The sequence below is a fragment of the Cynocephalus volans genome, chromosome 6, assembly GCF_027409185.1.
Source record: "Cynocephalus volans isolate mCynVol1 chromosome 6, mCynVol1.pri, whole genome shotgun sequence".
In the NCBI taxonomy this organism is placed as follows: Eukaryota; Metazoa; Chordata; class Mammalia; order Dermoptera; family Cynocephalidae; genus Cynocephalus; species Cynocephalus volans.
In genome coordinates this window covers 99,027,054-99,043,665 of record NC_084465.1, presented here as the reverse complement: position 1 = coordinate 99,043,665, position 16,612 = coordinate 99,027,054, and the positions used below count along the sequence as shown (strand labels likewise).

Genomic DNA, 16,612 nt, shown 5'->3' with positions numbered 1-16,612 from the left:
TTTACATGTATTTTCTCATTTTGCGCTTATAATAATTCTCTAAGGTAGACATAACCCAATTTTATAAAGGAGGAAACTGAGGCCCAGAGAGATCCCATACCTGTGAAGTGGTAGAGAACCAGGATTTGGTCCCTGACAGTTGATTTCCAAAACCAGTGCAGTGTGCACATTTAAAAGCTGCCAGAGAAATAGCTGTTTACTATTTCACTCTGTCTTTACAAGATTGTAAAAGTCCCTGGATCTTAAGCATTTGACTGGGATTAGAGTCTCTCAAACCGTGTCAGCCTGTCCCCACATACTCTACCAGTTGGTCCCCAAAATGGCCAGTGTGCCCCCTAGAGGAGCCATCCCCCCACTGCTGCCAACATCAAAGCCAGTGGCTCCCAGCCCTGCTGGAAAGCTCCCTCAGGAGTCTGTGGGGTGCGTCCGCTGGCATATTTACTTTCCTCCTCCACTGGGGGCTTGGAGGGTCATTCTGTGTGCTTGGTATTGGATGTTTTTTCATTTGAGATTAGTGGCCCCAGTAGCAAATGTTTTGAAATTTAACTCAGCACCAAGAGGTGCTTTAAAATAATTTTATTGTATGTTATTGACAACTAGAACATTTTACTCCTGTTAATAATGTCTGTTTTTAAAGAGCTATAAGCAGATTTTACCTAGGTGCTACTGTTTGCTCAGATATGTAAGTTAATGACTCCACCAGATATTTTGGCATGTACGAGGGGTCTTCAAAAAGCTCGTGGAAAGATTCATGTTATCTTTTAATTCTATCTTTCCACGAACTTTTTGAAGTGCCCTCGTATATTTTCATTTTTTGAACAAATACCAATGTATGAATACAAACTTAGCTTGTGCGTTACATCAGATGCACAAACTACACAACCCTTTAGAATCCTTATTTCTTTTTCTTACTACATCACAGGCCTACGATCTAACTTGGGATGTGATCTGAGTCATATCCTTACCCTTAGGCAGTAAATGAAACTTATTTTAAATTTCCAGAATAATATCTAGCCTCCTATAATTTATTCCAATGTTTAATAATCCTTACCGCAAGAAAACGGTTTCTGAGTCCTAAAAAAATCTCTCCTGCTGCAGTTTATCTTCTTGAAAACTGTTAGTTGCTATCTCAGTGAGAGTTTCTAGGTTACCAATGACATTAATAATAATAAGAAGAAATTTATTAAGGGTTAGAGCGTGGTGCTGGTAACACCAATGTGTAGGGTTCAGATCCCTATACTGGCCAGCTGCCTAAATAAATAAATAAACGTATGTTTTGTTGCATGCATGAGACTTGAGAACATTATTTAAAAAAAAGTTATTAAGGATATGTATACTGTGTGCCAGGAATTGTGCTAGACTATAAACATACTTATTTCATTTAGTTCTTAAAACGTGTCTTCAAGAAAAGTGCCATCACTCTCATTTTACAAGATGAGGGAACTGAGGTAAAGGAATCTGAAGAAAGTAATTGAGCTGGGGTTGAGCCTCAGTTTGTGAGAACTGAAAGATTAGCTCTTCTATACCTGTCAGTACTGAGTCCTGTCTTCTCTTTTCTAGGTCAGCTAACTCCTACAAACTTTTAAGAATTCCTAGGCCTGTGAACATGTACCTCTGATTATTCAGCCGGTTTTGTGCAAGTAGCTACCATCTCAGCAAGCTCAGGAACCTTGGCATAGTGTTCTAGGATAGGTGGTGGCTAGTTTATTTACTTAGTAACAGTTTTATTGAAATGTAATTCACATACCATAACATGTATGCTGTCAAAGCATATAATTCTGTGGTTTCTAGTATATTCGCGAAGTTGTGCAACCATCACCAAAGTCAATGTTAGAACATTTTCATCACCCCCGAAAGAAACCGTGTGTTAGTCCATTTTGGCTACGTAAACCATAGACCAGGTGGCTCATAAGTAACAGAAATTAGTTGCTCATGCGTCTGGAGGCTAAGAAGTCCAAGATCAAGGTGCTGGCAGGTTCAGTGTCCAGTGAGGTCCTGAATCCTGGCTCATAGGTGGTCCCTTCTCACAGGGTGGAAGGGACAGGAATCTCTCTGGGGTCCCTTTCATAAAGGCACTAATCATATTCATGAGGGCTCCGTCCTCATGACATAATCACCTCCCAAAGATCTCACCTCCTAATCCTATCATTTGAGGGCTTAGGATTTCAACACATGAATTTTTGGGAATACCAGCATTCAGACCATAGCTAACCCCATTTCCCTCAGCAGTCCCTGTGCATTCCCCCAACTCACTCCTAGCAACCATTAATCTGCTTTCTGTCTCTATAATTCTCCCTTTCTGGACAGTTCATATGGAGGGATCCATGCAGTCTAACTTCTCTTACTTAGTGTAACGTTTCCAAGGTTCCTCCCTGTTGTAGTATGTATCAGTGTTTCATTCTTTTATGTGGCTGCACAGTACCCCATGGTGTGGATAGACCACAGTCTGCTGATCCACTGCACTTTGGGGCTATTGTGGATCATGCTGCTGTGCACGTTCATGTACAGGCTTTTGTGTATCTCTGTTTTCACTTTGCCAGTTTATTTTTGGCTTATCCTTAGGGGTTCCATACACCTTCTATCTGCTTACAACCATCTACACAGCAGCAACTCACGACAGTGGGCTTGTTTGAATTATGCGTTGTGGTCGTGCTTTCTGGGTGTGTTCCCATGCTCTGCATTTTTCTTGCAGACCTGCTTTTCATGTGGAATCACATTTGCTCCCAAATCTGAAGATGGTGCAGAGGGAGGAGCTGTCCAAAACGGCTGTCAAGACGAGCATAGAAGTAGCACCAAGGTAACAAGCTCATGGCTGTTGTTCCCGTCAGTTCCTCTCCTGGCGCATCCACCTAAGGTGACATTCCTGTTTTGTCGACTTAATAGTTTTGAGAATAACTGCTTTTAGGTAACGCCGTTCCATACCTCTAGTCCCCTGGGTTTTGAAGAGATCCATAAAGAATGGGATGGAGGGTCACGAGTAACCCGTATGAGGGAGAACAGTCATGAGCTAAGCTGGGTGGACCCTCTTGATAGACAAAAAGAGATTTAAAGCATGTGGACTGCAGTGGTTAGGGGAGCATTTGTGGGGCAGGAAGCTGGATTTGATGTGGCAGAATATAGACATGCAAAGGGAGGAAGGGTCCTCCAGGCGCACCACAGAGAGGAGCCTGGCAGGAGGGAGGCCACCAGGGGCTTTGAGACCAGGCTAGAACGGGGGCGGGAAGCAGATGAAGCCAAACCCCAGAGCCAGCAAGAAGGCTAGGGAAAGCTTTCTTCCCCAGGGAGCCCCACATCTGTCACCTACCACCCTCCATCATCTGCCATGGGTCAGTCCGTGTCTTACAACCACAGTTAGCACCAACACGAAGCCCCTCGAGTCATCCATCTTTTCCTAAGCCACAGCCCAGCCAGCTGTGGGTCCTTTCCCTGGACCCATCCTTCTAGCTTCCCTGAGTCCCCCCAGGCCTCCCCTGAACCCTACATCTGTGGTTAGCAAACTCCTATAACCTCGACTCTTCACTTGACTTTCTCTCCACCTCCTCACTGGCCCAACCTGTGATCTCATTTTCCTGGTTGCCTGACTCCTGGAGATGCCATTTGGGGAAATAGGGTAACAGGGGGCAGCAGGTTGGTAGAGAGGTTGAGTGCTCAGATTACGGTAGATTTGCAGACCTGATGCACAGAACACAGTACAGTGGGGCTCCGGCATGGCAGAAGGGTCCAGGTGGGACCAGCATGTGTCTCCTGCCACCACGTCACTTTCTGTGTTTGCATCCTCTTTTGTCTCGAGGCAGGCTTCTGGAGGACCTAATTCCAAAACTCAAAATGGACTTCTGAGCCCTCCCAAAGAGGAGAAGCTCACCAACAGTCAGACCTCTCTGTGTGAGATCTTACAGGAAAAGGGAAGGTGGGCCGGGGTGAGCTTGGACCAGTCGGCCCTCCTGCCGCTGAGATTCAAAAACATCCGGGAGAAAACAGATGCTCACTTTGTGGACGTCATCAAAGAAGACAGGTAAGATCAGAGCCAGCTCATGGAAAGCAAAGTTTTGCAGGGGAAGAATCCCCCTTTTTCTGGATTGCCTTATCACCCATGTGTTTGTCTTCCGATGTCAGCATATCACTTTGTTTTATTTTGAAATAACTCGAAACTTACAGAAACGTTGCACAGATAGTACATAGAATTTCCTTCATAGCCTTTGCCTGATTTAGCAACTTGTAACATTCTGTTATGTTTTTTTTTTTTTTTTTTTGTTATGTTTGTTTTATCATTCTCTCTTTATCTCTCCCCCTTTCTCTCTGTGAAATATTTTTTTAAATCTTTTCTAAACCATTTGACACTGGGTTGGACACATCATGCTCTTTACACCTTCATACTGTTTTTCTTAAATACAAGGATGTTGTCTTTTTTATATAACCATAGTTATCAAATACAGGAAGTTTAACACTGATGCAATATTTTATCCAATCTACAGTCCACATTCCATTTTTGCCAGTTAATCCAATATGTTCTTGATAGCACTTTTCCCCTCCAGTCCAGGATCCAGTCTGGGATCACATATTGCATTATTTAGTTGTCATGACTTTTTAAAAAGTATTTTGAAATCTGAGACAGTTCCTCAACCATGCTTTGTCTTTCATGATATTAACATTTTTGAAAAACACAAACCCAGCTCTTTTATAAAATATTCCTGAAGTTGGATTTGTGGGATATTTTCTCATGATTAGATTCGGGTTCTGTATCTCTGGCCAGATACTACAGAAGTGAAGCTGTGTCCTTCCCAGGGTTTCATATCCAGAGGCACATGATTCCCATTTGTTCATCACTAGTGATATTTATTTGATTAACCAGGCAAGGTGTTGCTGGCTTCTCCAGTCTTTAGTTATTATTTTCTCCTTATGACAATAAGCCACCAATGAGAAGATACTTTAAGTCTTGTAAATATCCTAGTCCTCATCAGACCTCCCTAGATGTACTATCCATTGATGATTCTTGCCCAAAATCTTTACTGTGATTATTCAACATGGCGCTTTTCCAACTCCAGTGCTCCCTGCATATTTATCGGTGGTGCTCGGCATTCTGCTGTAAAGAGCCCTCCCAATACAATGGATATTATTATTATTATTATTATTTTTAAATTTTATTTTGTCGATATACATTGTAGCTGATTATTGCTCCCCATCACCAAGACCTCCCTCCCTTCTCCCTCCCCCCTCCCCCCCAACAATGTCCTTTCTGTTTGCTTGTCGTATCAACTTCAAATAATTGTGGTTGTTATATCTTCTTATATCTTCTTCCCCCACCCCCCCGGTTTTGTGTGTGTGTGTGTGTGTGTGTGTGTGTGTGTGTGTGTGTGTGTGTGTGTGTGAATTTATATATTAATTTTTAGCTCCCACCAATAAGTGAGAACATGTGGTATTTCTCTTTCTGTGCCTCACTTGTTTCACTTAATATAATTCTCTCAAGGTCCATCCATGTTGTTGCAAATGGCAGTATTTCATTCGTTTTTATAGCTGAGTAGTATTCCATTGTGTAGATGTACCACATTTTCCGTATCCACTCATCTGATGATGGGCATTTGGGCTGGTTCCAACTCTTGGCTATTGTAAAGAGTGCTGCGATAAACATTGGGGAACAGGTATACCTTCGACTTGATGATTTCCATTCCTCTGGGTATATTCCCAACAGTGGGATAGCTGGGTCGTATGGTAGATCTATCTGCAATTGTTTGAGGAACCTCCATACCATTTTCCATAGAGGCTGCACCATTTTGCAGTCCCACCAACACTGTATGAGAGTTCCTTTTTCTCCGCAGCCTCGCCAGCATTTATCGTTCAGAGTCTTTTGGATTTTAGCCATCCTAACTGGGGTGAGATGGTATCTCAATGTGGTTTTGATTTGCATTTCCCGGATGCTGAGTGATGTTGAGCATTTTTTCATATGTCTGTTGGCCATTTGTATATCTTCCTTAGAGAAATGCCTACTTAGCTCTTTTGCTCATTTTTTAATTGGGTTGCTTGTTTTCTTCTTGTTGAGTTGTTTGAGTTCCTTATATATTCTGGATATTAATCCTTTGTCAGATGTATATTTTGCAAATATTTTCTCCCACTCTGTTGGTTGTCTTTTAACTCTTTTAATTGTTTCTTTTGCTGTGCAGAAGCTTTTTAGTTTGATATAATCCCATTTGTTTATTTTTCCTTTGGTTGCCCGTGCTTTTGGTGTCGTATTCATGAAGTCTGTGCCCAGTCCTATTTCCTGAAGTGTTTCTCCTATGTTTTCTTTAAGAAGTTTTATTGTTTCAGGGTGTATATTTAAATCCTTAATCCATTTTGAGTTGATTTTAGTATACGGTGAGAGGTATGGATCTAGTTTCATTCTCCTGCATATGGATATCCAGTTCTCCCAGCACCATTTGCTGAAGAGGCAGTCCCTTCCCCAGTGAATAGGCTTGGTGCCTTTGTCAAAGATCAGATGGCAGTAAGTGTGTGGGTTGATTTCTGGATTCTCTATTCTATTCCATTGGTCAGTGTGTCTGTTTTTATGCCAGTACCATACTGTTTTGGTTATTATAGCTTTGTAGTATAGCTTAAAGTCAGGTAGTGTTATGCCTCCAGCTTTATTTTTTTTGCTCAGCATTGCTTTGGCTATGCGTGGTCTTTTATTGTTCCATATAAATGTCTGAATAGTTTTTTCCATTTCTGAGAAAAATGTCTTTGGAATTTTGATGGGGATTGCATTGAATTTGTATATCACTTTGGGTAGTATGGACATTTTCACTATGTTGATTCTTCCAATCCATGAGCATGGAATATCTTTCCATCTTCTTGTATCCTTTCTAATTTCTCTCAGCAGTGGTTTGTAGTTCTCATGATAGAGATTTTTCACCTCCTTGGTTAACTCAATTCCTAAGTATTTTATTTTTTTGGTGGCTATTGTAAATGGGCAGGCTTTCTTGATTTCTCCTTCTGCATGTTCACTATTGGAGAAAAGAAATGCTACTGATTTTTGTGTGTTGATTTTGTATCCTGCTACTGTGCTGAAATCATTTATCAATTCCAACAGTTTTTTTGTAGAGGTTTTAGGCTCTTCGATATATAGGATCATGTCATCTGCAAACAGGGACAGTTTGACTTCATCTTTTCCGATCTGGATGCCCTTTATTTCCTTCTCTTCTCTGATTGCTCTGGCTAGTACTTCCAACACTATGTTGAATAGGAGTGGTGAGAGTGGGCATCCTTGTCTAGTTCCTGTTCTTAAAGGAAAAGCTTTCAGCTTTTCCCCATTCAGGATGATATTGGCAGTGGGTTTGGCATATATGGATTTAATTATGTTGAGATACTTTCCCTCTATACCTAACTTATAGAGGGTCTTTGTCATGAATGAGTGCTGAACTTTATCAAATGCTTTTTCAGCATCTATAGAGATGATCATATGGTCCTTGTGTTTGAGTTTATTAATATGGTGTATCACATTTATTGATTTGCATATGTTGAACCAACCTTGCATCCCTGGGATGAATCCCACTTGATCGTGCTCAATAATTTTTCGTATGTGTTGCTGTATTCTGTTTGCTAGTATTTTAGTGAGGATTTTTGCATCTATATTCATCAAGGATATCGGCCTGTAGTTTTCTTTTTTGGTTATATCTTTACCTGGTTTTGGTATCAGGATGATATTTGCTTCATAGAATGAGTTTGGGAGATTTGCGTCCGTTTCAATCTTTTGGAATAGTTTGTAAAGAATCGGTGTCAATTCCTCTTTGAATGTTTGGTAAAATTCTGCTGTGAATCCATCTGGTCCTGGGCTTTTCTTTGTTGGGAGCCTTCTGATAACAGCTTCAATCTCCTTTATTGTTATTGGTCTGTTCAAATTTTCTACGTCTTCACGGTTCAGTTTTGGGAGCTTGTGTGTGTCCAGAAATTTATCCATTTCCTCCAGATTTTCAAATTTGTTGGCGTATAGTTGTTTATAGTAGTCTCGAATGATTCCTTGTATTTCAGATGAATCAGTTGTAATATCACCTTTTTCATTTCTAATTTTTGTTATTTGAGTCTTCTCTCTTCTTTCTTTTGTTAGCCATGCTAATGGTTTGTCAATTTTATTTATCTTTTCAAAAAACCAACTTTTTGATTCGTTGATCTTTTGAATTGTTTTTTGGTTTTCAATTTCATTCAGTTCTGCTCTGATCTTAATGATTTCTTTCCGTCTGCTAACTTTAGGTTTGGATTGTTCTTGTTTTTCTAGTTCTTTAAGGTGAAGTGTTAGGTTGTTCACTTGCCATCTTTCTATTCTTCTGAAGTGAGCATTTAATGCAATAAATTTTCCCCTCAATACTGCTTTTGCAGTATCCCACAGGTTTTGGTATGATGTATCATTGTTTTCATTAGATTCAATAAATTTTTTGATTTCCTGCTTGATTTCTTCTTGGACCCATATGTCATTAAGTAGAATGCTGTTTAATTTCCATGTGTTTGTATAGTTTCCAGAGTTTCGTTTGTTATTAATTTCTAGTTTTAATCCATTGTGGTCTGAGAAGATACATGGGATAATTCCAATTTTTTTGAATTTATTGAGACTTGATTTGTGACCTAATATGTGATCTATCCTGGAGAATGATCCATGTGCTGATGAGAAGAATGAATATTCTGAGGTTGTTGGGTGGAATGTTCTGTAGATATCTGCCAATTCCAATGGGTCTAGAGTCTTGTTTAGATCTTGTGTTTCTCTACTGATTCTTTGCCTAGATGATCTGTCTAATATTGACAGTGGGGTGTTCAGGTCCCCTGCTATTATGGTATTAGTGTCTATTTCCTTCTTTAGGTCTAATAGAGTTCGTTTTATAAATCTGGCTGCTCCAACATTGGGTGCGTACATATTTATGATTGTTATGTCTTCTTGATGGATCAGACCTTTTTTTTTTTTTTTTTTCCGTTTTTTTTTTTTTTCGTGACCGGCACTCAGCCAGTGAGTGCACTGGTCATCCTTATATAGGATCCGAACCCGCGGCGGGAGCGTTGCCGCGCTCCCAGCGCAGCACTCTACCGAGTGCGCCACGGGCTCGGCCCATGGATCAGACCTTTTATCATTAAGTAGTGTCCCTCATTGTCTCTTTTTATGGTTTTTAGTTTAAAGTCTATTTTGTCAGATATAAGAATAGCTACTCCAGCTCGTTTTTCTTTTCTGTTTGCATGGTAAATCTTTTTCCATCCTTTCACTCTTAGTCTGTGTGAATCTTTATGGGTGAGGTGGGTCTCTTGTAGGCAGCATATAGTTGGGTCCTGCTTTTTGATCCAGTCAGCCAGTCTGTGTCTTTTAATTGGGGAATTTAAGCCTTTTACATTAAGAGTTGTTATTGAAAGGTGTTGATTTATTCCTAGCATTTTATTGGTTGTTTGGTTGTCTTAGGTTTCTTTTGTTCCTTGCTTTCTGATTTACTGTTTGCTTTCTTTGTTTGGTGGTTCCTTAGGTTGTAGATAGTGTTTTTGTTAGCTTGTTTTCTCTTCATGAATGCCATTTTTATTATACTAGCGGGTTTAGATTTTTCTTGGGTTTTTATGGCAGTGGTAGTTATTTTTCAGGAACCAAACCCAGTACTCCCTTGAGGATTTCTTGTAAGGGTGGTCGTGTGGTAGTGAACTCCTGCAGTTTTTGTTTGTCTGTGAAATATACTATTTGCCCCTCATTTCGGAAGGATAGCCTTGCAGGGTAGAGTATTCTTGGCTGGCAATCTTTGTCTTTTAGTATTTTGAAAATATCATCCCATTCCTTTCTAGCTTTTAGGGTTTGTGATGAAAAGTCTGATGTTAATCTGATTGGGGCTCCCTTATAGGTGATTTGACGCTTCTCTCTTGCAGCTTTTAAGATTCTCTCTTTGTCTCTGAGTTTTGCCAATTTGACTATGACATGTCTTGGAGAAGGCCTTTTTGGGTTGAATACGTTTGGAGATCGTTGAGCTTCCTGGATCTGAAGATCTGTGATTTTTCTTATACCTGGGAAGTTTTCTGCCACTATTTTGTTTAATATGTTTTCAATGGAATCTCCATTTTCCTCCCCTTCTGGAATACCCATGACTCGGATATTTGAGCGCTTGAGGTTGTCTGATATCTCTCTCAGATTTTCTTCCATGTCCTTGATTCTTTTTTCTTTCTTTTTGTCTGCTTGTGTTATTTCAAACAGTCCATCTTCAAGTTCAGAGGTTCTCTCTTCAACTTCGACAAGCCTGCTGGTTAAACTCTCCGTTGTGTTTTTTATTTCGCTGAATAACTTCTTCAGTTCAGCAAGTTCTGCTACATTTTTTTTCAGGACATTGATTTCCTTGTACATTTCCTCTTTCAGATCCTGTATACTTTTCCTCATTTCATCATGATGTCTAGCTGAGTTTTCTTATATCTCATTCAGTTTCCTTAGAATTATCACTCGAAATTCCTTGTCAGTCATTTCAATGGCTTCTTGTTCTATAGGATCTAGAGTTTGAGATTTATTAACTTTTGGTGGTGTACTTTCTTGATTTTTTGTATTTCTGGTATCTTTTTTTTGGTGTTTATTCATTGTGGCAGGGGGTTGCACAGACCACCGGTTTGAGACTAATGACTAACTAGGATGTTGCTGTGGTTGCCAATTTGGTATGGCTCCCTCCGTGACTGCTCAGTTGGCCTCTAGTGCCTTGTGTGTGTGGTTGCCTCGGGTCTTGGGCTTCTCCGGGGATCCACCTTTCTGGTCGGCTTGGACTCTGCTGGGCTGGTGGATCACGTACCACAGGGTGTGTGATCTCTGTTGAGCTTTCACTTCCTGTGCAGGACTTCTCCCCGTTCCGTGTGCTCTGGCCCAGGCTGTTAGATCGTGCAGTGGCGACCCCACCAGGTGTGTGGTTTCTGTCGAGTCTCCGCCTCCCTGGCCGCACGTCTCCCCCCTCTGTGTGCACTGTGCTGGGCTGGGGCGTGTCTTCTGCACCCCTCGTCTATCAGCTGGGCCTTCAAGACCCTGCTCGGCACCGCCTCGCCCAGGAAGTCTACCAGGTTTCTGCTAGGCACAGACGACCGGTCGCTCTGGGTGCCTTTGTAGCACTGTGTAGATCTTTCTCGGGTCTTGTTCACCTTTGTATCCCCCCGGTATAAACCGAGCCTAGCGCCCGCCTGCAGCCTGCTCTCCGGCAGGTTCAAGCGGACCTGGGAACTCTCCTACCACACTATTCCCAACCAGAAATTCGTTAGGCTTTTTTCCAAACTGGTGGCCGCAGAGATGGTATCTGCCTCCCAGTAACAGGAAGCTTACCGGGGCCGGAGTCCAGGGTGTGGTGGAGTGACAGTCGGCCCGCCCGTACTTCCTTGCCCTCCCGACACTGGCCGGGGATGCCCCACGCCACCAGCCCCACCAGAGATCTGGGGAGGGAGTGGGAGAGGAGGCCGGTCCGCAGGCTCCGGAAAGTCCTGCGCCAGGCCAAGCAAGTGGGAGGGCTCAGTGATGGCCGAGCAGGGCGGAGCTGCCCGCACCTGGGAAAATGGAGGCAGCACCGGGGCGGTGAGTGGCCTGGTGGTGCAGGCGGGAGCCAGGTGGGCATCCACCCCCCCGAACAGAGCTGGACCAGGGGGTCACTCACAGTGCTGTGCCAGGTCGGGTGCTCGCTCTCTGTCTCTGGTTTGTCGCCTTCCGTGTTCTTGGCTGCTGCCGCCTTGGGCTGTTCAGTCGCGGCGTGGCTCGGGCGCTCCCAGGAATCTTCTTTAATGCCGGCCTGAAACCTTGAATCCTGAATAGAGCAGCTGGCCGCCTTCAGCGCGGCCCCGGCCTCCGGGATCCTGGCTGCATCCACAGCAGCCCTGGCGCCGTGTTCCCTGTTTCGAGACTCGCTTTTGCAGCTAAGAAACAGTTCTTTTCCTGCTCCACACTTCAAAGCTGTTGCCTGTAAATGAGGCAGCCTCTCCTGCCGGGGGCAAAGTGGCAGTCACCCCCCACGACCGGCCAGCAGCAGCGGTCCTCCCTTAAGAGATGGCAAGAGGAAGGTCCACAAGTTTCCCGGCTGCCTGAGGCCCAGTGGCCACCTTTTCCACCTCAGCTACTCCGAGCCGCTGCAGCCGCCGCCATCTTGAAACTCCCAATGGATATTATTGTATCCATTTATCCACCTGTTATCAACCTGAACTTGTGCTTCCCTGTTTTGTATCATGGGCTATAATCCACCATTGACTGTCCTCACTATAATTGGATGCTCTAATTGTCCCAAATCTTGCCAATGGGAGCCCCTTTAGGCTGTTTCTGTGGCCTTCTGACACGGCCCCCTCATTTGTTCTGGGCAACGTCTTATTTTCTAGCATAACAAGATGTTCCAGGCTCATCGATACCTTCCTTGCCCAGCTGAGGAATCAGCCGGTTCTCCAAAGAGTCTTGGCTCCTTATAGTGAGGAATGGCATTTAAATACATTCATTAGCTGTTGATGTCTAATTTTATGTAGTTGTAGTCCAAGAGCATACTCTGCGTGGTTCCAGTCCTTTTACATTAATTGAGGCTTGTTTTGTGTTTTCGCATGGAGTCCATTTTGGTAAACATACATGTGCACTTGAAAAGAATGAATATTCTGCATTTGTAGTATATGTGATTCTTAAACATCATTTAGGTCCACATGTTTGGTAGTATTGTTCAGATCATCTGTCTCTTTACTAGTTTTTTTGTCTATTCTGTCAATTATTGAGAGAAGTGTGTTAAAATCTTCAGCTATAATTGTAGAATTTTCTTTCTTTCTTTTTTTTTTTTTAAAAGATGACCGGTAATGGGATCTCAACCCTTGGCTTGGTGTTGTCAGCACCACGCTCAGCCAGTGAGCAAACCAGCCATCCCTATATAGGATCCGAACCCGTGGCCTTGGTGTTATCAGCACTGCACTCTACCAAGTGAGCCACGGGCCGGCCCTAATTGTAGAATTTTCTATGGCTCAAGTATTTTGAAGTTCTCTGTTGGCTGCATATACATTTATGAGTGTTACATATTCCTGATGAATTGATCCTTTTTATCATTTTGAAGTGTCCCTCTTTATCCCTGGTAATGCTCTTTGCCTTGAAGACTGCTTTATCTGATATTGATATAGTCATTCTAGCTTTCTTATGCTTACTATTTGCATTATATACCATTTTGCTTTTTTTTTTTTCTTTACTTTCAACCTATCTTTGTGTTTGTATTTGAAATGTGTCTTGAGTGGGCTTTTTTAATACACTTTAACAATCTCTGCTTTTTAGTTGCATTTTAATATATACATTGGCTTTTTGGCCATACCTCTCTGCATTATTTTTCTTTTAGTGGTTGCATGGTTGGTTGCTCTAGTAGTTACAGACATACATCCTTAAATTTGTATGGTCTTCTTAGAGTTAATATTGCATCCCTTCACTTTAAGTGAAGAAATCTTGCAACTGCATAGATCCATTTCTTTCTCATTTCTTATGTTGTCCTCTCATTTCCACTTCTTGATAATCTCAGGTTAGTCTCTTGATTGCTTTTCTGTTGAGTATGATCATGTTTCCCTGTTTCTTTGTATGTCTAGTAATTTTGGTTTGTGTTATGGAGATCATGTATGGTGTTTAGAAACTCTGGATTTTGTCCTGTTCCTGTGAAGAGTATCAGTTTTTTGTTGGTGTGTTTCAGCAGACAGTTGATATATCTGAATTCAGACTCCAAACTCTATGTCCCCTGAGGTAGGCAGCAGCTGTTCTTTTAGCTTTAACTGGGCTAATTGGAGTCTGCAATACACATGCACACTTGAAGGGTCAGCCAGAGATTTGAGCAGAGATATACATGCAGAATTTCAGGCTTCTCTTCTCTGGTACTCTCCCTTCTGGAATTAACAACCTAATTTTCCATCTGTGGTCACTCCAAAGTCTGTTTTCTAGTTTTTAAAGCCATTGAAAAAGTATCTTTTCTGAGTTTTAGCCACTCTGCACATGGGACTGACTAATGACTGTCTTCAGGACAAAAAAAAAAAAAAGGTAAAAAACATGAAATTCACCTATTGCTGTTCTCTTCTTCCAAGTGTGACTTCCCTCCATTCTCTACCTGCCCTGGTTTCTCTCCAGTACCTTCCAGGAGTTGCTTTTATATTTTGTCCAGCGTTATAGTTGTTTTCTGTGAGAGGAGTGGTCTTCCACTCCCAGAAGTGGAACCTCCCACAGTTTATTTAAAAGGAGCAGCACAGCTCACGGCAGTGTTGAGTCTGCCTCTTGACTGCTAAGACATGGCTTTTGCACATCCTCCTTACTGCTGTTTTGTTGTTTTTCCCTCTGTCCACACTTCCTCAGTAGAAGGGAGGAGGGAGGGTCAACATCAGGGGACAGAATTTTCTGTCTCCTGAGTCTAAGAATAAAGAAGTTACTGCACACTTGTCACAGAAAATAGAGAGTCATCCACTATGCTGCAAGAAAAGGAAAGCGTATACATGTGGTGATCCCTACTTGTGTTAGGCACACACTAGGCACTTCATGTATTTTGTCTGATTTAATTTTAATAGTTACTGTACACGAAAGAGAGCCTACACCCCACAGCTATATTTACCTTCTAAAATCATGTTAACATTTCCTGAAATTTATAGTAATTTTCCACAGTATAAAAAAGGATATCACTATTTGCTGGCAATTCATAAAAGAATGAGTGAGTCATGTAAAGTAGCTTTGATTTCTCTGCTATTAAAATCATTGAGCTTTATCATTTTTCAGGTTTCACACGCAATCTGCATATGTGACAATAGCACCAAAATTACACTAAACTATAAACACAATTTTGTGATAACAACCTGTCGACTTTTATGTGGTAATTACTGTCAGTTCTCTGAATGACAGGAGAGCTGGTTCTGAGTTATGTTTTCATCTGAAGCCTCCAAATCAATATAAATACTCTCAGTTCAGGGATCTGCTGGTTCTTCAGAAAAGATCATTTCACAGAGTAAAAAAGGTGCTTTCATCTTCTTCCTATCCTGGATGCTAGGAACATGTTTTCAAAAGCAAGGCTCTAACGATGTGTGTTATAATCATGGTGAATGGTCATTCTTTACTGGAAGTGAGAACATTAAATGTGATTATGTTTAGAAACACAAAGGACTTTCCAGAGATATGCTTTAAAAAGGGGCCATTGAGTGACATCTATTACATAGTGACTTTTAGGTGAAGATTTTGTGATGTGCTTAATGAATGGTGTCTTGATAGCTAATTGCAGTCTTCTTATAAAATAAATACCGTGATTGTGCTGTATGTTGATCAATTGCATTTGTTGTGTCTTCTAGCCTGATGAAAGATTATTTTTTTAAGCCGCCCATTAATCAGTTCAGCCTGAATTTCCTGGATCAGGAGCTGGAGCGATCCTACAGGGTCAGCTATCAAGAAGAGGTATGTTTTTCCTTGTAATTTTACTAAAGAAATTTGTTCTCACTGAGCCATTCATGATTAGTTTTGAACTTTAGCAAGTGACAGGATAATGAAGGCTGATATTGACTTCTGACAATCTGTAAACCCTAAGTTGTAACTATACAGGAATCTATCTTCACAAGGGAGAAAAACCAGGCTGGCCGGTTAGCTCTGTTGGTTAGAGCGCTGCCTTGTAACACCAAGGTCAAGGGTTTGAATCCCTGTACTGACCAGCCGCCAAAAACAAACAAACAAACAAAAAAGGGATAAAACCAAACCTTCCTGTGGTCCTCTGTTTGAAAGCACTGCCTCATTGCCAGACCCTTCCTCTGTAGCTGGTGTCCCCCAGCCCTGGCTGCCCCCGCCACACCTGCCCTGGTCTCTTGAGTGAGACTTCACCACGACCTGTCGTCTGTCTGCTTTCTTCTCTCTGCCTCTCTACTACCTCAACTCTCAGCTCAACCATCATTTACCCTGAGAAACCTTTCCTGACCCCCAGGCTGGATTTTGCTCTCCCGTTATACTTCTTTGCACAAATCCCATTTTGGAGTTTTTGCTTGTGTGGTTTTTGAGTCATGTGTCCCCATCCCTGGACTCTCAACTCCACAAGGCAGGACCCCATCTCTTGTTCTTACCCCACCCCAGCAGCCAGCCCCATCCCTACACCCACAAGGGCTCGGGAGGAGTTTGTTGAAAGAAAGAAACACAAGGACTTGGAGGCTGGTTTGAATTCTAAGCAGCCAGATCCCTGTATTCTTTCTTCTGGGTCCAAACGCAACCTCTCTGAGTACTTCAGAGTCAAAATTGCATCATGCCCTCCCCACCCCAGAGCCAAGAGGAGTTTTCATTCAAATTCCATCACCTGGCTAGATGACCTTCAGTCACCTCCTAACCCTGGCCTCCTGGTGTGCACACCAAGATTGGTAGCACCTTCTTTCCACGGGCTGCTGTGAGCACTGATGATCTGGCCACAAAGGGGCCCAGCGGGGCTGGGAACTAGTCCTGGACATGTTAGGGTCATTATTTTCTCCCTCCTAATTCCCTAGCAGTGTGGGCATGCCTCTTCATTATACCTAACATGCACCCTGTGAGTCCTCTGCTGCCCTTCCTGCCAGTGGGCGCAAGCTCCCGAGGGTGCTGCTGCCCGTCTGCCCCCAGCACCGGCTCCCAAGGGAGGCCTCTCTCATGAACCACCATGTGCACTCATCTGACAGGCGCCAACTTTCGTCCGCTGCTGCC

At 42.5% G+C, this 16,612-nt stretch overlaps 1 protein-coding gene across 3 annotated transcripts in view; it reads left to right on the top strand.

Moving 5' to 3' along the window:
* Positions 1-16,612, top strand: part of ADCY9 (adenylate cyclase 9) — a 125,862-nt gene that overhangs the window by 91,574 nt on the left and 17,676 nt on the right. For 2 of the 3 annotated variants that reach the window (XM_063098753.1, XM_063098752.1), the window contains exons 4-6: positions 2,693-2,854; positions 3,795-4,012; positions 15,253-15,355. In XM_063098753.1, the coding sequence (XP_062954823.1) occupies positions 2,693-2,854; positions 3,795-4,012; positions 15,253-15,355 (483 nt within the window). The remainder of the gene's footprint in view (positions 1-2,692; positions 2,855-3,794; positions 4,013-15,252; positions 15,356-16,612) is intronic. The other variant, XM_063098754.1, reaches the window with a different exon arrangement.